At 47.7% G+C, this 23,092-nt stretch overlaps 1 protein-coding gene across 2 annotated transcripts in view; it reads left to right on the top strand.

The window, feature by feature from the left end:
- The window catches only part of BRF1 (BRF1, RNA polymerase III transcription initiation factor 90 kDa subunit), a 74,869-nt gene that overhangs the window by 11,567 nt on the left and 40,210 nt on the right, over positions 1–23,092 (top strand). Inside the window, exons 2-3 of one of the 2 annotated variants that reach the window (XM_006839479.1) lie at positions 12,072–12,152; positions 18,310–18,483. In XM_006839479.1, the coding sequence (XP_006839542.1) occupies positions 12,072–12,152; positions 18,310–18,483 (255 nt within the window). The remainder of the gene's footprint in view (positions 1–12,071; positions 12,153–18,309; positions 18,484–23,092) is intronic. The other variant, XM_006839480.1, reaches the window with a different exon arrangement.

A 23,092-nucleotide genomic window follows, 5' to 3' on the forward strand; every position in this document is an offset into this window, starting at 1 on the left:
TCCCGCGGAGCGGCTGGTAGTTTCGAACCGCTGACCCTAAGGTTCGCAGCCCGATTCGTAACCACTACGCTACCAGAGCTCCTTCATAGCAACCCTGTATAGGGTTTCCAACGAGTGGCTGGTGGGCTTGAACTGCTGACCTTGCGGTTCACATTCCAGTGCTTATCTTACACAGTTGTACCAGGATTCCCTATTTTGGTGTGGTGGTGTTGGTGATGTGCCGTTGGGTCTCTTCAAACTCATAGTGACCCTGTATAGGGTTTCTGATGCTGTAAATCTTTATGGGAGCAGAAAGCCTCATCTTTCTCCCACGGAACCGCTGCTAGTTTTGAACTGCTGACCTTGAGGTTCCCAGCTTGACTCATAACCACTGTGCTACCAGAGCTCCTTTATTTTGGTGTAGAGTTCTGTAAATTTTAACACATATATAGACTCTGGGACTCAACAGATAAGGACAAAGGAACGTCCCATTGCCTCCCCCCAACTCACCCGTATTGTCACTGTACCCCTGACCTGGTCTTTGTTCCTGTACCGGTTGTTGTTGTCAGGTGCCATGGAGTTCGTTCTGACTCAGGGTGACCCTCTGCACAGTTAGCATTGAGCCCATTGTTGTCACTCTGCTGTTCCGTCTCATTGGGGGTCTTCCTCTTTTTGCTGACCCTCCACTTTTCGGAGCATGATGTCCTTCTCAAGGGACTTGTCCTCAAACCCTAGCCTTGACCTGTTCTTCATGCTTAACAGCAGTGACTTTGCCTTTTCAGGAATGTCAAATACATGGGATCAAGCCACATGTAATCTTTATGGGATTGGCCTTTTCATAGAGCCTTTCCGATTGACCCAGGGGGTTGTGTGTATCAGTCAGCACTTGAAGGTTTTTATTTCTGAGTCGTCGGATTACATGGTATGAATCTTGGGGTGATGCTAATGGTTAACTTGCTCAGCTACACCGTGGAGAGTGCAGTCTTCACTCCACCCAGAAGGACCTTGGTAGAAAGGCTGGGTGATCAGCTTCCGAGATGTCAGCTCTGTTCTGACACATATAGGGTCTGCGGGAGTGTTTCTTACATGGACTCTGGTTTGATTAAGGGTTATTTGGATTGTTAGCAGTCGGTGATTGTGATTAGAGCGTCTGTAAACATTCAGGTGTGACGGGTCGTGTGGACTTAAGTTTTCACTTCTTTACAGTAGTTACCCAAGAGCAGAATTCCTGGGCATATGTTTAATTTGCTAAGAAACTGTCAAACTTTCAGAGTGCTTGTGGCATTTGGATCCTCACCATTGTCGCTACATCTTCAGAAGCAGCTGGTGTGACACTGCGGGTTAATGCATTGGCCTGCAAGTCAGTTTGAACCACCAAGGTCGGGAGTGCAAGCTCACCAGCCACTCCGTGGAAACCATATACAGGGTTGTTATGGGTTGGAATGGACTCAGCTGCACTTACCAACAACAACACTGAGTCCTGGTGTAGCACTGTAGGGTAAGCACTGGACTACTAACCACAAGATTATCCTACGTGGTTACGCCAGGACTCCATTTTGGTGAGGTGGTGCTCATGTGCCGTGGAGTCTGTTCCAACTCATAGCGACCCTATATAAGGTTTCTGAGGGTTCAAACCCACCAGCCGCTCCTCGGCAATCCTATATAGTGTCGCTAAGAGTCGAAACCGACTTGTGGGCGCTTAACCACAACAGCTTGTATGGCTCATTTGGCTCCCAGACAGCTACCTGATCAACCTGCTGGAAGAGATTCATATCTGTGCCTATTTGAAAGGCAGTTGATCTAACAAAATGTGGAAATTATTGAACAATGACATTAAATATTACATGCAAGTCAAGTTTTTCTGAAGATAATTAAAAAATAGTTGTAGCAGTACATTGACAGGGAACTACCAGAAATTCAGGCAGGGTTCCAAAGGAAACTTGCAAGAGGTGTTTTATTGACTGTGCAAAGACATTCAGCTGTGTGGATCAGAATGAACTATGGAAAACATTGCAGAGAATGGAAATTGGAGAACACTTAATTGTGCTCATGCGGAACCTGTACATGGACCAAGAGACAATCTTTTTTTTATGTAAGTTTTTGTTGTGAATTGAGTAATTGTTTACAAAGAACATCGGTTTTACACTCAAACTATCGTATTTCATTTTATTGCAGTGATTACAATCCCCTCCATGCATCATCATTCAACAGTATTTGCTTCTGTTCCTTCTGTTGTTGTTGTTGTTGTTGATATACACAAAACCACTCAGGAATATATAACCATTAAACAACAACCAAAGGGCACATTTTCCAGTCTGAAGAGGCAGTCTTTTGAACAGACCAGGAAGATACTATATGATTTGAAATCAGGAAAAGTGTGTATCAGGGTTGTATACTTTCGCCATACTTACTCAATAATCGGAGACACCGGGTTATGTAAGTAATGCAGCATCAGGATTGGCGAAAGACTCATTAACAACCTGCACTGTAGGATAAGCACTAAACTGCTAGTCGCAAGGTGGTCAGTTCAAATCCACTAGCTTCTCCTTGGAAACCCTATACGGGGTCGCTGTGAGTCGGAAGCAACTCAACAGCACTTAACAACAACAACAACATATGCAGGTAACACTGCCGTGCTTGCTAAAAGTGAAGAGGACTGGAAATACTGGTGAGGGTCAGAGACTACAGCCTTAGTATAAATGACACCTCAACATACAGAAAACAGAAATCCTCACAACTGGACCAGTAAGCAACGTCATGTAAATAGATAATCTACCGAAGTTGTCAAGGATTTCATTTTAATTGGATCCAAAATCAACACTCATGGAAACAGCAGTTGGGAAATCGAATGATGCATTGCATTGGGCAAAAATCTCTTAAAAGTGGTGAAAAGCAAAGATGTCACTTTGAAGACCAAGGTGTGTCATGTTAATTTTAATCTCTTTGTATTCGTGCAAAGGACTCCTGGTGTGGTGCTGTAGGATCAGTACGGGACTGTGAACCACAAGGTCAGCAGTTCAAGTCCACCAGCTGCTCCTTGGAAACCCTACATAGGATCGCTATGAGTTGGAAACTACTCAATGACTCTTAACAACAACATAGTCATGTGAAAGCTGGGCAGTAAATAAGGAAGACGAGAGAAGAATTGATGTTTTTGACTTAAGATGTTGGCAAAAGATACTGATTATACCATGAACTTCCAGAAAAATGAACCAGTCTGTCTGGGAAGAGGTACAGTAGAATGCTCCAGAGAAGTAAGAGACTTTGTTCGTTTCCTAGACTTTGGACGTGTTATCAGGAGAGATTGGTTACTGGCAAAGGATATCATGCTTGGTGAAACAGAGGGTCAGCAAAAAAGAGGCAGACCCTCAAGACGATTTGTAATAGTGGCTACAACAGTGGGCTCAAGCCTAGGACCAGTTATGAGGACAACGCAGGGCCGGCCGGATTTATTCTCTTGGACGTGGGTTCGCTATGTGTCTGAACAACAATAACAACAGCTTTAGGAGCCTGGTGTGGTGCTGGACTAATGTGCTGGACTGCAGAACCGGTTGGAACCACAAGGTTGGTGGTTCAAGCTCAGCAGCCACTCCTCAGAAACCCTATACAGCGTTGCTATGAGTTGGAACCGACTCAAAAGTACTTAACAACAACAACATATGTGCTTGGGTGTTGCATGTGTTTTGCCATTGTTTGCTAACTGGAAGGTTGTTGGTTCAATCCCAACTCACAGCTTCATGGTGGTATCCTTCTGTGAAGATTTTGGCCAAGAAATGCTTATGAAACAGTTCTGCTCCGTTATACGTGGGGCCAAGGCAGCTAGCAACAACAGCCGCACTTGCTGTGTAGTGGTAACTCATCGTGGTGTTGGTTTGCAGTTCCCCGGTGCCTAGTGATGGCGAACATCTGGCACGTCTTGGTCAGCTCTTTCCTGTTTGATGTGTTGGTGATGGAATTCTCTCTTTCTCTGGGGACCTGCTCAGTGCGCTCCATGCTCACCTGCCATTCCTCTGGTAGCAGAACTCCTGCGCTCCTGAGATGCTGAACAGAGCTTTCTGACTACTGCTTCCCCAAAGTAACCAATGAAATCCTGTGGAGCACAGTGGTCCAACCCACAACTGACCATAAGGGTGCCAGAGCCGACAACCACCACTCCCACCCTTTGTTGGTGAACTGTCTGGTCAAGTCTCTTGTCTACTTTTAAAATGAGTTTTTTATTTTCTTAAGGTTAAGCCTTGAGTTACCGTGTATATGTTATAGTTACAGATCTCAAGTTTTTCGTTTTCATACAGTCTAGTTGTCACTCTTTTTCTTTTATGAATAGCACTTTTGGTGTCAAGTCTAGAAAGTCTTCACTTAACTCCACGTCATGGACATTTCCTTCTAAAAGTTTTAGTTCGAGGGCTCCTTTAGTGTAAGTGTGGGTTAGGGTCGGCTTCAGTGCGTTCTATGTTGCTAGTTGCTGTTGAGTTGTGAGAGTGAACCTACCCAGCGTTTGTTGAGAAGACTGCTCTTTCTCCACTGAATTGCTTTTGTTCCTTTGGTAAGAGTCAGTGGCCGTACTTTGTGAGGCTCTCGATTCTCAATGTCTGTGATTTTTTCAGTATCACATACCTCGTTTTCTGTATAGTCTTGAGGCGTTGTGTATTACAAAAACTCCAACTTTCCTTTTTCTTTAGAAAACTATTTTAGATATTGTAGTTCCTTTTCTTTCCTATTTAAATTTTAGAGTACACTTGTGTGTATATAGAAAAATCCTGCTGGGATTTTGATTGGAATGGCATGGACCCTTTGGTGAATGTGGGGCCCACGACCTCTCAGGTTTCTGGGCGAGCTGCGATCTCCGTTGTTGTGGATGCTGCCACCTGGCGGACACTGGTATAGCTGCACTGCACCCACCCTACCGTCAGAGTCCACTTGGGACACGCTGGGGGCTTCAAAAAGTTTGTAGAAAATGGAATTAAAAGATATTAGAGTTTTTCTGCAGACGTTTTGAATCTCGCTCGAATGCGGCTTATATAATTGTCAAGATCCATATTACCTCAAAAAAATTTCCCTCTTGATTACAGCATGTCTTCCATTACTAAAAACACATAGTCTCACCAAAAAAAATTGAAGCAGAAATAATTTGGCCCTGAAACAGTTAGCTACATTGATAAATTTGGGAGAATTGGCATTTTTAAATGGCCACGACTGCAGTGTGTGTTTCCTTCCAGCCAGGCTTTCTGTGAGCTCTTGCCTTGCTGTCATGCAGGTTTGGCCATACAGCTCTCACGCATCACCTTAGATTTATACCTGTGTTTGCAGCTGTTGGAATGATGCTGATGTTGTTTATTTTTAAGTGCCGTCGAGGAATGGCTGGTGGGTTAGCAGTCCAGTGCTTATTGTATAGTGACACACAAGACTAAAATTTCAGTTTTCAATTGTCTGTTGTAAAGTTGAGACTATCTGCTCCAGCAAAGATCCACAGCCTTGGAAACGCTGCACAGGTCAGAACCCACTGAAGGCACTTAACGACAACAGTGTCAGTAGAAATGTGGCCACTTTCCATCAGTTGATCTTATTTTCTGGACTTTGCTAAACTTAATTAGTGCTTGGAGTTTTTCATTTTTTTAAAAAAATTAGATTCCTTGGAATTTTTTCTGTGTAAACCAGTCATACTGGCTACAAATAGGGGCTCTCTGATTCTTCCCTTTATTTCTCTTTCTTGTCTTAGAGCACACAGTCTTGCCTTGTTTCTGATTTCGGGGGAAATATTCAGTCTTTCACCACTCAATAAGAGTTTGTTTTTTGAAATCATGAATGGATGTTGAGTTTTGTTATTGACTCTTGGACCTGCTTTGTCTGACCACAGTAAACCCACTTGGTTATCTTGTGCTATATTTATGAGGGGCTTCTAAAAGTTTGTGAGGAAATGGAATGGAAAGAGAACAGAATTTTTCTAGGAACTTTTAAAGAGGCCCCTCGTGTACTGGATTGGTGGTGGTGATTGTGTACCATGGAGTCGGCTCTGACTCATAGTGACCCTGTGTAGGGTTTCCGAGGAGTGAAACCAACCCTGTGGTCCAGTGCATTAGCCCACAGCTCCACAGCAGGACTCCACGGAACACTGTATACAGGGTCCCGATGAGTCAGAACCGACTCCACGGCATTTAACAATGCTGGCCTCGTAGAATGAGTGGGGAAATGTTCCCTCCTGTTCTCTTTGCTGGCTTAGTGCTCAGTATTGGTGTTGCTTGGTCCTTACATGTTTGCTAGGGCACACCAGTGTGGCCATCTTTACCTGGAAAGTTCTCTTTTAGGAAGTTTTAAACCATAGATTCAGTCTCTTTGATAGCGCCAGGTGATCAATAATGTGTTTCATCCAATGTGAGTTTTAATAGTTTGTAGGTTTTGAGGAATTGGTCCATTTCATCTACGTTGTTGAATTTAAGTGCATAGAGTTGTTGCTAATGTCCCCCTGTTAAATGCCATCAAGTCGGTCCCGACTCATAGCAATTCTGTGTAGGGTTTCCAAGGAGCAGTTGGTGGGTTTGAACTAGTAACTTTGATGGGTCCAGTGTTCCCCTGGTGGTGGTTATATGCCGTGGAGTTGGTTCTGACCTATAGCGACCCTGTACAGGGTTTCCGAGGCTGTAAATCTTTATGGGAGCGGAAAGCCTCATCTTTCTCCCGAGGAATGGCCAGTAGTTTTGTGTCTCCTTTCAGACCTTGGTGACTTGTGCCTGGGTCTTGTCTGCTAGCCATGCCTCCGTTCGCTCTGCCTTCCCATAGAACCCGCCCTGGGTTCATCCATTGTCCCCTGCCCTCCTGGCCTATTGTCTCATATTCATCTTCGTCTCTCGCGCATGGCACGTGTTTGTATCCTTCCTGGTGGCTGCTCAAACGGGAGCCCCCAGTGTGGCTCTGGGGAGCCCCCTCCCCTCAAGATCACTCTAGACTTTGCTTGAGGTCTGTTGGGATAATGCCAACAGCAGACAGGTCAGGGTCATGGCCAACACTGGCTCTGTCTGTGGGCAGGCCTCATGGGGAAACTGAGGGACGGCGGGATGGACGGGAGAGGCACCAGGTGAGCCCAGAACGGAGAGTGATCCTTCCTCCCAGGCCGAGCTGGAGCTGTCTGGGGTCACGGGGCCTGGTGAGCACACACTGGGGTAGGGCTGGTGGTCGGCGGGTCGGGGAAGGCAGCCCTAGCCACCAGTGGGCCCAGTGTTCAGAGCTCCAGGTGCTGGGGCAGGTAGGTACTGCCCAGGTAGAAAAGGGCGAAGGGGGGTGGATGTCGCTGCCCCACACCGATCATGTCCCGGGTAGTACGGGAGTCTCCAGCCATGAGTGGACTCTGACTTGTGGCGACCCCACATGCCCTGTCAGGTTTTGAAGACTGACTTTTCAGAAGCAGATCACCAGACTCCTCTCCTGAGGGAGCACTGGGTGAGTTGGAGCCTCTGACTGTTGAACTGGGTGTTGTTGAGTCGGCGCGGATACTCATAGTGATCCTGTGCACCACAGAACACACACTGCCCGGTCCTGTGCCAGCTGCACAATTGTTGTCACCTACTGATGCTGCTACTCTGCCAGTCCATCTCATTGGGGGTCTTCCTCTTTCTCTCCGACTGTCCACTTTACCCAACATGATATCCTTCTCCAGTGACTGGTTCCACCAGACAATATGTCCGAAGGAGGAGAGATGAAGTCTGGCCATCCTGGCCTCCAAGGAGCACTCTGGCTGCACTTCTCCCAACACACATGTGTTGGTTCTTTTGGCAGTCCATGGCACTTTCAGTATTCTCCTCCAACACCACAACTCAAAGGCATCAATTCTACTACGATCTTCCTTATTCACTGTCCAGCTTTCGCATCCATATGAGGTTATTGAAAATACCATGGCTTGGGTCAGGCGCACCTTAGTCCTCCAGAAAGTTCCTGTGCAGCAGATTTGCCTAATGCAATATGTCCTTTGATTTCTTGACTGCTGCTTCCGTGAGTGTTGATGGTTGATCGCAGGAAAATGAACTTTTAAACCATAGATTTGACAACTTCAATCTTTGGACAACTTCAATCTTTTCTCCATTTATATGGATGTTAATTATTGGCGAGGATTTTTGTTTTCTTTACACTGAGGTGCAATCCACACCGAAGGCTGTGGTCTCTGATCTTCATCAGTAAGTATTTTAAGTCATTTTGGCTTTCAGCAAGCAAGGCTGTTATCATCTGCAGATCGCAGGTTGTTAGTGAGTATTCCTCCAATCCTGATTTCACATTTTCCTTCATGTAACCCAGCTCCTCGGAGTGTTTGCTCAGCATACAGATTGAATAAGTATGGTGAAAGAATACAACCCTGTATTCTTTGACTGGTAGTCAGTGCTTACCTACTTGTGCCACCATGGGCTATGGGCTGAGAGTGCATTCTGAGAAGCCCCCGGCTGTACTTCCAGCCTGCCAGAGCTGCCCCTCTGGCCCCACGTGAGCTCAGTTCTGTCTTGAAAACGGCATTGTCTCCTTAGCCTGTGGAGAATGAAGCACCCCACGGCAGGAGCCTCTACTGTTCTCTGAGTCTGAGAAGGCCCCATCCCTCAAGGATCCCTGGGAATCCACAGCCCAGTGAGCAGCCAACGCCCCTGGCGAATGCATGCACGAGATCCCTCACTGGCTGGTGGGGCACCAGGACTGAGGCTCTCTGCTGGAGTCTGCAGGATGGGGACTGGGTGAGGGGACGGGCTAGGGCAGTGGGCTCTGGGCGGCAGGAACTAAGGAGGACGTTCCTGCAGACACATGAGAGCATCTGAGACACTCGGGGAAGTGGGCCCCTCCCAGGTTCTGTCCTGCTCACCTGGACATAGGACACCTCAAGAGCCTCTGCCCAAGCAACGTGGCTCCTCTCTTGGCCCCCATTCCCATGATTTCCAGAATCAAAGTTCCTAATCTCCACAAAACCTTATCTTGGAAGTCCACAGCTAGGATTCTGCATGAACGATGTCTTTGTGGAGACGGAGGCTAATCCGAGCACGCGCTCCTCATGGCTGGGCCTGGCCCTGGGCACAGGCGGCCTCCGGCTTGTTGTGGATTACTCAGCATGCTTCTGTGGCTGCTAGCCTGTGGAACACTGAGTTTTAGGGATCCCCTACTCCAAGCAGGCACGTGTCTTGGTGCTCACAGAGCCCTGGGTGTGCATGCAGACACCTCTGTAAGACTAAGTACGCTAGAGTCACAAGTCCCTGACTCAGTGTACGCCAGACTCATTGCCTCTGCGTCAGTTACAGAGTACAACGGCCCCAGAGGGAGGAGTCACCGGAGTTGCTGGTGGGGGAACGCTTAACCACGGGCCACCAGAGCTCTGTAGGTATCAGTCTAGGGTGGTCTCTCTTCGTGGGGTGTGCCCATCCCCGGTTCTGACCCCTGTTCTGCTCTTTGGGTAAGTGCAGTGTCTACACTTGCTGGCCACAGAGCTGGTGACCCTGCCCCTGCCTTACTGGCCTGTCCTTCAGTCCCTCTTGCAGAGGTGTCCTGTCCCTGCCCTCCACAAGGGGATGGCTTCGCCTGAGCAACTGGCCCGTCTATGGATCACTTCCAGTTTCTTTCAGTTCCGTATCAGAGCAGATGTCAACGTTTAGCTGCCTTAGGGTAGGAACCTCCCAAGTTCACAGCTTCGAGCAGAGGTGGTGGTGAAGTGCTGGTGAATCGTTAGAGACCCTGTGTGGGGTTTCCGCGGAGCATCGGTGGATCTGAACCACTCACTTTCCGGTTGGAAGTCTGGTACTTACCCTACAGTACCACACCAGGAGTCCCAGAGGTGGTGCTTTTCTACCTAAGTTTTCTTTTTTCAGTCTGCCCCGTAGTATTAACATGCTGAGATTCCTGGTAGCTTTTTTCTTATACATGCCTACTTTCCATGTATTTCCTCTTGGAATTGGGTGTTGGTGAGAGACTGTTTCAATTCAGCAAACAATGTTTTAGCCCTTTCTCTAGGCTAGGTAGGCCCAGTGAGGAACAGGAACTCACCGGAGGCGGCAGCCACAAAGATCTGAGACCCCAAGCCAGGGACATGCTTTAGGAAACACCTCCCAGAGCAGGTGGCTGGGACCCGGAGGGTGACTTGGGGGTCTGGGAGAGAATGGAAGGACAGGATAGGAATTGGGGTGTGTGTGTGTGTGTGTGTGTGTGTGTGTGTGTGTGGTGTGGACTGCTTTGCTGCCAGGGGGAGGGGTGTTCAGAGCCTTGTCAGTCATTTGTTTGGGATTGTGCTGGGGCGGGGCGGGCGGAAACGTCACATGGCTGGTGAAAGTCTCCATAACCTGTGTTAAAAGGGCAGCAGAGCAGAAGCTTGGGGCCTCAGGAAGGTCAGCTGATGGAGGCTGCTAGGTAATCTGGGAGAATGGTGTGACTGTCTTGGTATCTGTCCCACAGGGGCCCAGCCCCTGGAGTCTACAGAGCAGAGAGCCATGGGACTTCCTGGGGTCGGTGTGGATGGCATGGGAGTTCCAAGTAGGGCACTCCCACAGAATGACACCGTTCCCCCTCACAGACTCACAGACTGTCTGCTCCTCCTCCGGGTGCAGTGGTCACACAGAATTCAGACGCTGTACCCACAGTCAGGGAGCTTACCAGGTAAGTTGGGTGAAGTCCTGTCGAGTTGTCTAGGGTTTATAAGGCTGTACAGCTGTACGGGAGCAGAAGGGCTCATCATTCTCCCCAGTGCAGCTTGGGGGCTCCAACACTTGACCTTGTGAGTAACCACTGTTTACCCTGCAGGTTGTAATTCAGGGCCAGTTCTAAAGTCAGAACAGCCTGTCCTCAGATGTGCCCACAGGCAGGCCCCTTTCTGCCCAACCAATGTTATAAAACGTTTATGGTTGTTGTTAGGGGCCTTCAAGTTGGTTCTGACTCAGAGCGACCCCGTGCACAGCAGAATGAAAGGCCAGGCCAACCCCCCCCACCCTCACGGTTGTTACGTTTGAACCCTGCCGCACCTCCGATGCAACTCCTTGGAGGTCTTTCTCTTTTAGGGCCACTGATAAATGTCCACAGGACACAGCCCTCCACCACGAGCCTCATCCTGAGGGTGTGTGGCTCTCGCTCCATAGGTCAGCACACCTAGCCCCCAACTTAAGTGCTCGTAGGCAGCCCACTCTGTAAGCAAGCTACCTGCCCAGCGTCCCTCAGCTGTACTTGTTCTGTGGGCTCTGCCTCGTGCTTGGGCTTTTGGTTTTGCTGCTGCCCCCTGGTACCACAGTTCCCTGTCCCTGGGCCGAGGACGTTCATTTTGCAGGGATCTCGGGGTCTATAGAACATGCTGCCCTCCTGACTCGTCTTTGATGGGAGTGGAATTCCTGCATTCCTGCTTCTGAGATGGTTCATTTTAGACCCCTTAGGGTTCCCGGTTTGTACAATCACAGTTGACCCTGCTAAACACTCACACCTGAACCACGTCAGTCCATCAGCATCTTCCCCCACCTTCTCTTACTCAGACTTGTTAAGTGCCCTTGAGTTGGTTCTGGTTCGTAGCGGCCCTGTATAAGGTTTCTAAGGTGCGGCTGGTGAGTTTGAATCACTTACCTTGCAGTTTAAACCGACCTTGTGGTCAAGTCCTTATCCTACAACACCGCACCAGGATTCCCTGCTCAGACCTAGAAGGGCAAAAACGTTGTTTGGTGGGAGTTACAAGACTGGGATAGAAGAGCCATGTGAAGTGATTCAGTGCTTTGCAGTGCCTGACAGGGCTGGGTGAGGGTGAACGGTGCATTCCCCGGGCCCCCTGTCTTTATAACACACCTGTGGGCAGGAGGACAGACTGCCTCTTCTGGGCTGGCCACGACAAGGCCTCGCATCCGCAGACGTTGTGGTGCCCAGAATTCCTGTGCATGGGCCTGTATGACTGCAGCTGGACGAGAGTGTGCTCGGCCCTGAGCTCTCGGTTCACAGGACTCCAGGAGCAGGACTAGGAAAGGTCACAGACAGTGGCCCACTGCCACTGGTCCCAAGCCTGTCCGTGGGAGAGGGGACTTGCTGCCACTCTAGGGACACCGGAACAACAAAGGGCCAGCTCAGCAGCTCTGCTCCACACACTTTGCCTGATGACCCTTTTGTGTTGGCAGGTGCTGGCAAAACCCCAACGCTGGGCAGCGGTTTCCATGTGAATCTGGGCAAGGAATCAAGAGCACAGACCCTGCAGAACGGTATTTCCCCCAGATTCTGCTGCTAGGCGGGGCGGGGTCCAGGAGGCTGAAGTGGGGGGCACCCTCTCCTGAGCCCGCCCTCTAAGTCTGGACTCAGCCCCCTCCTGGGTGCGCCCCAGGGCTGCTCAGCAAAGGCTCTGCGGAGTCCTGCTGTGGTCCAGCGGTTCCTATGGGTCTGGGTTAGGACAAGCCCCGAGAGAACAGGTTTACAGCAATTACACAGTGCAATGACAGGCCTTTGTAGTTTATAGAAGTTTTTATCTGCAACACATTGGACAAACGTCTGTTCAGATCCTTTGCCCATTTTTAAATTGGGTCTTTTTCATCTTGGGTTATGTAAGTTTTTTATGTGTTTTAGATACAAGTCCCTTACAAGATACATGATTTTTAGAAATCCTCTCCTGTTTTATGGGTTTTCATGTCACTTTCTTGATGGTATCTTTTGGAGCACAAAACATTGTTAATTTTGACGATGTCTGTTTTTCTTTTGTTGCTTATGCGTTTGTTGTATCTCTACAACTACTGCTGAATCCAAGGTCATAAAAACGTATGTTTTATAACTTGCTCTGACATTTAGGCCTTTCATCCACTTTAGCTGTAGATGGTGTGAGGTTGTTGTTGTCAAGCGTGGTCCAGTTGGTTCTGACTCATGGTGACCCTGTATAAAGGTTCCCAGGCTGTAAATCTGTAGGAGCAGAAAGCCTCCTCTTTCTCCCTTGTAGCGGCTGCTGGGCTCAAACCACCGACCCTGCAGATCACAGCCCAGTGCTTATCCTACAGAGCCACTGTGCTCTCACGGTGGGAGGTGGGGTCCAATTTTGTTATTTTGCATGTCGATATCCAGTTGTCCCAGCACTAATTGTTGAAACGACTATTCTTCCCCTCATTTAATCCGCTTGTCGTCCTTTTTAAGTATTACTGACCGTAAATGTGAGGGTTTATTTCTAGATTCTCGACTCTAATCCATTGATGTACATCATCACGCCAGTACTATCCTGCTCTGATTACTGAAAATGTTGGAGTAAGTTTAGAAATCACAAAGTCCGAGTCCTCTAACATACTTCTTTTTCAAGGTTATTTAAATGATTCTGAGTCTTGTGAATTGCCCCGTGAATTTTTGAATTAGCTGGCCAATTTTTGCCAAAAAGTCAGCTGGGATTTTTATAGTAATTGGTCCAGTGGGAAGTATTGCCATTACTTGTTAACAGTGGTAAGTCTTCAGATTCATGGGCATGGAATGTTCTTTCCATGTATTTAGGTCTTTAAGTTCTTTTAACAGTGTTTTGTGTTATCAGAGTATAAGATCTGTGTAAATAATTTATTCTTTTTGATGTTTTTGTCATTGGAATTGTTTTCTTACTATCTTTTTCTGATTGTTCATTACTTGTTGTTAAGTGCTGTTGATTCGATTCTGACTCATTGGGACTTTGTATGAGATTTTCAAGGGTATGAGCAGCCAGCCTTGTAGGGAGCAGCAATCCACACCAGGACTAGACAGCCAGTGACTTTTTAAAGTTGATCTTCAATCCTGCTGTGGATTCCTTAGGGTGTCCTGGGGACTTGATCACAGCAGCTCCAACAGAAATGGGTTTACTTCCATTTCCATCCTGGATTCCTTTTGTATCCAGGGTCCCCCCAAGCCATCTCTAAGTCCAAGGGCTCCCTAGGAGGGTGCCCTAGAAGGACTCTTAGAGTCTGATGTGGTGCTATAGGATAAGCACTGGACTGCTAATCACAAGGTTGGCAGTTCAAACCCATCAGCTGCTCCTCGGAAACCCTATAAGGGTCGCTATGAGTGGGAACTGACTCGATGGCTCTTGACAACACCAACAGGAGGACTTGCAGGACTCAGCATTTTGTCATCCTCCCATGTCACCCTTCTTAGCTTCCTAGACCAGACAAGGGTGTGTGTGTTCAGGGTGGTCTGCCTGCAGACCCTGTAGTCCTTCTTGTGGCTGACAGTTTATCCCAGTGAAAGGAGATGGAGCCAGAGTGGCCAAGGGGAAAGGTGTGTGCAGTGAGGTACAGAGGAGCTGGCACTCAGGATGTGCTAACGACGTTCCCAGCAGCACGTGGTGACAGCACCCGTGGCATGCCAGCCACCAGAGAAGCTCATCAGACTTGGGGCTTTTCCCAGGCACTAGTCACCTGGGCCAAATTCTAGACTCTCAGAAGGAAAGCCGTGTTCCACATAAGCTCCATAGGCAGGGGGCCACTCTCACCAACTCTAGGAATGGTGGAAGCCACCTCTCCATCCCCCAAATCTATGTTCTCAGGGACCAGCCCCGGGTGAGCCTCGTGGTCTGGTCGTTGAAGGAGCAGGGTGAGGCCTAAGAGCAGGAGCAGCCGGTCATCCCTGTCATGTTTCTGACCGAGGGAAAAAGTCAGCCTTTCTCTGAAAGGTATGATGTCAGCAGGGAGCCTTTTACCCTCTCCAGCCCTGGTGTGTCATAGGGTTAGCATTAGCATCGGGCTGCTAACTGCAAGGTCTTCAAACCCACCTCCTGCCACGCTGCAAGACCAGGAGATCTGCTCCCAGAAAGGCCAGCAGCCTCAGAACGCCTGAGGGACACTTCTCTGCGCCTTAGGGTCGCCCACCCTGAGTTAGAATCAACTGGATGGCAGCAGGTTTGTGTGTTCTGTCCTGAGTTTGTTGGATATTTTTATCCTGCTCAATTTTGTCAAATACCTATTGTACATTATCCAAATGATCATGTGTCTTTTGGCACTCTGTTAATGGGGTGCATTACATTAGTTTAATAAAACTAACCTTAGTCATGATGTATGATCCTTTTTTTATCTTGTGAGATTTGCCTTGCTAGGGTTTTATTGAGCCTTTTTTATTTTATGTCTCTAGCACTAGTGGTACTGTAGACAAAGCCAGCAGTTCAAACCTACAGACCAGTCCATGAGAGAGCCATGAGACTGTTTGCCCCCGTAAAGATTTACAGCCTGCGAGACGTGTGACAGGGTCGCTCTGAGTCAGAACCGATTGGCTGCGGTGGGATCTCTTCCTAAGAGATTTTGTTCTGCAGTGCTCTTCTCTTGGCATCTTTAGGTCTGCTTTTAGGGTCAGGGTAATGCTGGACTCATCGAATGAGTTAAGAATGACCCCTCCTCTTGGATTTTTAAAGAAGCATTTGTCAAGAATTGACATCAGTTTTTCTTTTAATGTTTGGTAGAATACACCAGTTGTTGTTAAGTGTGTTGAGTCAGTTCTGACTCTGTATAGGGTTTCTGAGGCTGTAAATTTTTTGTGTGAGCATACTCCTCACTTTTCTCCCGCACAGAAGCTGGTTGACAGTCCAGTGCTTACCGTGCAGAGCCACCGCGCTCCGCATAGCCATCTAGGCCTAGACTTTCCATTGTAGTGGTGGTTTTGTTACTAAGTCAGGGTCTTCACTTGTTGGATTTCTTTTCAGTTAGTGTTGGATGTTTGTCTTTTAGGGGATGGGTCTGTGTCATCGAGGATACCTAATTTATCTGTAGTTGGCATTTTTATTTCTGTAAGGTCAGCAGTGACATCCTCTCCTTCCTTCCTTCCTTACTGGAGTAGGTTGAGTCTTCTGTCTTTTCTTCTTGGGTTAGTCTAGCTAAAGTTTTGTCAATTTTGTTGATTTCTCAAAGAAACAACTCTTCTTACTGTCTGTGATCCCTTACATTATTTTCCGTTTTGTTTCATCTCTGGTGTGATCTTCATTATTTTCATTCTTCTAGCTTTGGTTTAGTTTTTCTGTCTAGTTCCTTGAAGCTTACAGTTGGCTTGTTGATTAGAAATCTTTTTATTGTAGGCGTTTCCTGCTCTATGTTCCCTTCTGAATAGGACCCTCATTGTGTCTTGTAAGTTTTGGTACGCTGTGTTTTCATATTTCGTGCTCATTTCCCTATTGTTTCCTCCCTTCAAGTACTAGTCCTTTAAGTATAGTGTCTTGTTTAATTTCCATGCATTTTAGTTTTCCATTTGTTGATTTCTAGTTTATAGTCAGAGAGGATACTTTGTAGAATTTCTGCCTTTTTATGGCCTAGCATGTGGACTATTTTGGAGATTGTTCTGTATGCTCTTGATATAAAATTCTTGGCTGACAGTTTTGTTCTTTGAGTATTTTAAAATACCCTTCCCTGTATTCTGATGCCCTGATTTCTGATGAGAATCAGTTGTTCATCTTGTTGCTGCGGCCTCCCATGTGAAGAGTTTCTTCCCTCTGGCTCCATTCGCAATCTGCTAGTTTTGCTTTTGACACTTTGATGATGATGTTTCACTGTGGGTCCCTCTGAGTTTCTCCTGCTTGGAGTGCCTTGCACTTCTTGGATATTATCTTAGTTATCACAAGTGGATGTCTTTAACATCTCTCAGAGTTTCCATCTACATTCAGGATGGCAGATAAGGGCAAGGCTTTCCTTCTCCGTGTGTGGAGTCTGGGGGAGGTCTTGTCTCCTTATAACATCTGTGGTCCAGTGTTCCCGGGAGAGCTCCGTATGTCTCAGCATCAGTCTTCTGGGTCTAGGAGCTTCTCAGTGTTCCACTTCCAGCTCTTCTTTTTGGTGGTAGATCCCTGTTTCTCTGCTCTCTCCTTTCCTTTTATTGTCTTACAACTCCTCTTATATCAGATGAAGGTGATGACCTGCTTAGGGGTGCTCTATCATATCAGCTCATTCGTGGGGGATGATTCCATCATCACCTAACTGCCAAACCACCAGCCAAGTTCACACACGGTTTTTGAGGACACAGTTCAGTTGATGACATCGTTAGATTCATGTATTTTGTCAAATTTGGGGAGTTCTCAACCATTACCTCTTCAAATATTATTTTGACTTGTTCTCTCCAGGGACTCTTGGATTACTTATGCTGGGTTGTTTGGTGGTGTCCCTTAGGATCTGAGCCTTTTTCCGTTTTTCTGGGGTTTTTCCTTCCTGCTCCTCAGACTGGGGCATTCCAATTGCTTGTCTTCAAGTTTACTGGTTCTTTCTTCTGCATGTTTGAATAGACTGTAGAACCTCTCTAGGGATTTTTAAAAAAAAAAATTTTTATTATACTTTGCAGCTCTAGAATTTGTTTTCTTTCTTTTAAGAAATAATTTATTTTATTTTTGTTTTTGAGAATATACAAAGCAAAAACTTACATCAAGCTAACAATTTCTACATGTTTTATAACAGTGTCTACAATTCAGTGACTTTGATGACAGTCTTCCTGTTGTACATCCAGTCTTCTTTCTGAGTTAATCCTGTGTTCCCATAGACTCGCAGCGTCCTAGGTTCTTGTCTAACCCTTCATGTTGTCAGTGTTGCTATAGAGACAGCCGTTAAAGGAGCACAGTGCATAAGGCGGACAGACATCCTTTACTAGAGAAACCAAACTATTCTCCAAGGAATACTTCTGACCTAAGACTTAAGGTTACCTCAGGGTCATAGTTTCTGAGCTTCATCCAGACCTCCCAGGAACACGGGTTCCAGAGAGTGTGGATTCTGATAGGGTTGGAAATTCTGTTCTGCATTTACCCCCTTTTAATCAGGATTCTGCTATGGAATCTAGTCTGCTCCCACCTCCCCTAAATTGGTACATTTTATTTGTATGTATTACATTCCTAGGAAAAAAATCCCAGGATTTTCCCTGCTGTGTGTTTTCATCTTGCTTCTGTGGTCCATGATACCATGTGAGGTTACCGGTACAATGAAACTGAACTGACAGGACAGTTTGCTAGGACTTTGAGGTGCATGTGAAATCAAAGGCTGACGGCACCACACTTGTCTCACCAGCCTGTGAGGCTCACAGCAGTTTCCTCCACGGTGATTATCTGTGATTTCAGATTTACCAGCTTAGCCATGCTTCCTCATCTTACTCAGAAATTGGACTAGAGCTGGGGGACACGGCTGGATGAGAACCTGGTGTTGGCCTCTCTCTTCACCATTAGTGATGCTCTGAAGAGTGTCGGCCAGCACGTTCATGCGCCCCATGATGGCGGCACAGAAAAATGTCAGAAAGCACTTGTGTAGAATCTGGTTAGAATGCTCAGTAATGATGGCCGGGCGCCCTCCAGTCCCTCTGACCTCACGGCACAGGAGCGATGTTATCATGTCTTTGTTGGTATCTCTCATGTCCGAGCATCGTGATCTGGATTTCCTTTTGTTTTCTGTCCCTGCTGTATGTCTCCATGTCCAGGGAAGCGGCAGATCCACCACCTGGGGAACCAGTTACAGCTGAACCAGCATTGCCTCGACACGGCCTTCAACTTCTTCAAGATGGCCGTGAGCAAGCACCTAACTCGGGGCCGTAAGATGGCCCACGTCATCGCTGCCTGTCTCTACTTGGTCTGCCGGACAGAGGGCACGCCACGTATCCTTTCCAGTGCCCATTTGGGTCTTAGTTGGACTCCGTCCACTGTGACTCCGCAGTTGAATCACTGGGGGCTCATGTTGATTAAGAGAGAGCTCGGGCCACAGGAGCTGAGTACAGCTCAGAGGCATTGGGGTGCTCTCCCCTACTCATCTCTCTCCACAGCCCTTGGGGAGGATGGACAAGTGTGTCTCTTCCCACTCTGGGGCTCACCCAGACCTGGGGGGCCCGACTTCAGCATCTTCCTGTTTGGCCCTGCCTTCTCATTTGAACAGATGGTATCAGGCTCTGAGGTGGCTGTAGCTAACTGGAGCACTGTTGCCTTTGATGGTTCTGGTTCTGGTTGCTGTGTGGGTGACAGGGAAATGGTTGTGAATTTGAGGCATGGGGAGCATGTGCCTCAGTTAGTATCCCTTGATGCCCCTGGTCCCTGCCCATATCCAAAGAAAGAAAATTGAGAAAGGGAAAGAGAGCGATTGGTGAAAATGAAGTCAGCTGATCGCTGGGGCGTGGCTAAAACAATCAAAACCAGATCTATTGCTGTCATCGATTACACATCATCACTACTGTAGTGATGTTCAAAGACAGAGTAGAAACCCCTCAGAGGGGTTTCAGGGACGTAATCGTCACAGTAACAGACTGCTACATTTTTCTCTCTTGTAGAGCGGCTGGTGGGTTTGAACCATCGACCTTTCACTGTGAAAATCCAAATGGCATGCTGCTTGTGTTGGGGAGCTAGCCTCGTCCTGGGAGAGGCACTCAGTGGGAGCAGGTGTGCCCGCGTGTGCTGTGAGCCACCCTCTGGGTGCCTTGCCAGGATTTCTCAAGCTCACGTGGCATGGGTGACCCTGGCCCAGCAGGTCGGCATTGGCATCGACCCGCCTTGTGGTTTAGATTCTGTTGTGTAGGAGGCCCTTGTAGATTACTGCCCTTTGAAATCAGATGTTTGGGATGATGGAGGGTAGGTTGTGTGTAACTAGGTGATTAAAGTAGCAAATTCAATTCTGCCCTCACCATGTCCCAGAATCGTCATCGTGAACACGTGTGTAGGTGTGCGTGCAGACATGTGTGTAGGTGTGCGTGCAGATGCCTGTGTAGGTGTGCGTGCATATGCGTGTGTAGGTGTGTGTGTAGACGCATGTGTAGATGTGTGTGTAGACGCGTGTGTAGGTTTGCGTGTAGACGTGTGTGTAGGTGTGTGCGCAGATGTGTGTAGATGTGCATGCAGACACGTTTGTAGATGTGCATGCAGACGCATGTGTAGGTGTGCGTGTAGACGCGTGTGTAGGTGTGCGTGCAGATGCGTGTGTAAATGTGCATGCAGACGTGTGTAGATGTGCGTGTGGACATGTGTGTAGATGTGCGTGTAGACGTGTGTGTAGATGTGCCTCTGGGTGTTTGGGTTGGTGCTGTCAGATGTGCGTGTAGATGCATGTGTAGGTGTGCATGTAGATGCGTGTGTAGATGTGCATGTAGACGCGTGTGTAGGTGTGTGTGCAGATGTGTGTGTAAATGTGCATGCAGACGTGTGTGTAGATGTGCGTGCGGACGTGTGTGTAGATGTGCGTGTGGACGTGTGTGTAGATGTGCGTGTGGACGTGTGTGTAGATGTGCCTCTGGGTGTTTGGGTTGGTGCTGTCAGATGTGCGTGTGTAGGTGTGCATGTGCACGTGTGTGTAGATGCGTGTGTAGATGCGTGTGTAGATGCGTGTATAGATGTGCGTGTAGACGTGTGTGTAGGTGTGCGTGTAGACGTGTGTAGGTGTGCGCGCAGATGTGTGTAGATGTGCATGCAGACACGTGTGTAGATGTGCGTGTAGACATGTGTAGATGTGCATGCAGACACGTGTGTAGGTGTGCGTGTGGACGTGTGTGTAGTGTGTGCGCAGATGTGTGTAGATGTGCATGCAGACACGTGGTAGGTGTGCGTGCAGACACGTTTGTAGATGTGCATGCAGACGCATGTGTAGGTGTGCATTTAGACGTGTGTGTGGGTGTGCGTGTAGATGCGTGTGTAGGTGTGCATGCAGATGCGTGTGTAAATGTGCATGCAGACGTGTGTGTAGATGTGCGTGTGGACGTGTGTGTAGATGTGCCTCTGGGTGTTTGGGTTGGTGCTGTCAGATGTGCGTGTGTTGATGTGCATGTAGATGCGTGTGGATGTGTGCATGTAGATGCGTGTGTAGGTGTGTGTGTACACGTGTGTAGATGTGCGTGTAGATGTGTGTGTAGATGTGCGTGTAGACGTGTGTGTAGGTATGTGCGCAGATGTGTGTAGAATGTGCATGCAGACACGTGTGTAGGTGTGCGTGCAGACACGTTTGTAGATGTGCATGCAGACGCATGTGTAAGTGTGCTTTTAGACGCGTGTGTAGGTGTGCGTGTAGACACGTGTGTAGGTGTGCGTGCAGATGCGTGTGTAAATGTGCATGCAGACGTGTGTGTAGATGTGTCTCTGGGTGTTTGGGTTGGTGCTGTAAGCATCTTCTATAATTCTCACACAGAGGCTGCCGTGACTGCCTCGTGGCTCTTTGTGGTGCCTGACAGTGCCTGGCGTGTCAGTCGTGCATGCTTCGTGACAGCCTTGTGTCGTACTTGCAGGCAGCAGAGAGGACAGTGGGCCCACAGGTGCCCACAGGTCCTTCCCGGGCTCTGATCCATGGGTTCCTCTTATTCTCTCACACAGTTGGCAGCCTCAGCTGCTAAGAGGCGAGTGAGAGAGCAGGGAGCGGACGGGGTTGCCTCACGCTGGAGAACGCACGCCTGTCCCAAGGTGCTGTTCGTTGCTGGTCCAGCAGCTTGGTGCGAGCATGGGCTGTGTCTACAGTCTGATGTGGCCATGCTCAGCTAGTGCCCCAGTCTCCTTGTTTTTTGTGCTGATTTTAAACATCTCTTGTTGTTGTTAAGTACCGTGGAGTTGGTTCCAACCCATAGCGACCCTGTACAGGGTTTCCGAGGCTGTAAATCTTTACGGGGGTAGAAAGCCTAACCTTTCTCCCGTGGAGTGGTTGGTAGTTTCAAACTGCCAACCTTGAGATTGCAGCCCGATTCATAACCATTACACTATCACTAGAGGCTGTGAATTTGTTTCCGAAACAATCTGTTGTTGTTAACTGCCGTCGAGTCAGTTCTGACTCATAGTGATCCTGTATAGGGTGTCTGAGGAGCAGCTGGTGAATTTGAACCACTGACCTATGGTTCAAACCGACCTTGTGGTCCTATGTTTATTCTACAGTGCCACATCAGGACTCCATACAGAATTTCATAATAATGACTACAGAATTTTCTGCAGAAATCTCTTCCGGAGCTTTCCAGACACCTCCATTTTGGACTCTTGCTGTCTGAGTGCCCACCTGAGTACTGATATTGTATTGTTTCACTGTTCCTCTGGAGGTTCTCACCTCCTCTCCTGTGTGGGACCCTTGCTTTTTGTCCCCGTGAATGAATTTCTCATATTGAGAGAACCCATCATCCTCTGATGGCCCTCCAGGAAAGGGGACCTGGAAGAAAACTGTTTTGAGCTGAGAACATCTGAAAACGGTCTTCAGTCTTCACACCCCCACATGGGTAGTTTGGCTAGGTATAGGATTCTTGGTTATAAAGTTTTCTCCACTAGAACTGGGAAGGTTTAAAACAACAGAAATTGTCACATCTTTCTTCCAGCATTCTTGTTCGATTTCACCCTAATTCCTGATATCATAGCAATGTGTACCAAGTAGACGCTTTCCATCTGCCGTCCTCTGTCTCATCTTTGGGGAACCTGCTTGACTTGGTCCTTTTCTTGGTCTTCCTTTTGGTTTTCTTGGTTTACTTTGCCTGTTCCATGTCTCTTTTCTCCTTTTTCCATTAATTGATTTTGTTTTTGTTTTTGTTTTTGTTTTGGGAGTGTGCCTAAACTTTTCCTTCCAGCCAAGTCTTTTCATGTCTTTAATTTCTGAGCATGTAATGTAGTATCCCAGTCTTCACGGATGCTCCAGCTTCTCCTGTCTCTGCAGAAAGTAGAGTAGGTTTTGAGTGCATTTCTCTTGTGGTTTGCCCTTTTCTTATGTTGTGATCTCTGTTGGCGCTATTCCATTGTCAGGTTGATGATGTGATTTACTAATTCAGGTAACTCTGGATAACTAGCAACATGTAAGCAGGTATATAGCTAGCAAGCTGCTGAATGAATTCTTGATTATTCTAAGAGGTTACAAGATAGAAGGGAAGGAACGAAAAACAAATGGAGCAAATAGAAAACATGCTAAGGTGGTAGAATTAGACTAAAATATATCAGGAGAAGCATTGGACTTCTAAGTGTATGGTGAGCAGTTCAAACCCACCAGCTGCTCCTCAGGGAACTGACTTCATAGCACTGACTAACTTCACAGGAGTCCTGGTGTGGCACTGTGGGTTAATGTGCTGAACCGCAAGGTCGGTGGTTCAAGCTCCTCGGAAACCCCGGCGCCACAGCACTTAACAACAATAACTTAACAACAACCCTTTAGCCAGTAAATTTTTATCCCTTCCCTCCCACCCCTGTTATTGTTGTTAGGACCCTTAGCGGGGTTAGGCAAACCAGCAGAACACTGCTCTACCCTGCACCATCTCACAGTGGTTGTGTTTGAGCCCA

Source organism: Chrysochloris asiatica, unplaced genomic scaffold (assembly GCF_000296735.1).
Source record: "Chrysochloris asiatica unplaced genomic scaffold, ChrAsi1.0 scaffold00025, whole genome shotgun sequence".
NCBI classification, from domain to species: Eukaryota; Metazoa; Chordata; class Mammalia; order Afrosoricida; family Chrysochloridae; genus Chrysochloris; species Chrysochloris asiatica.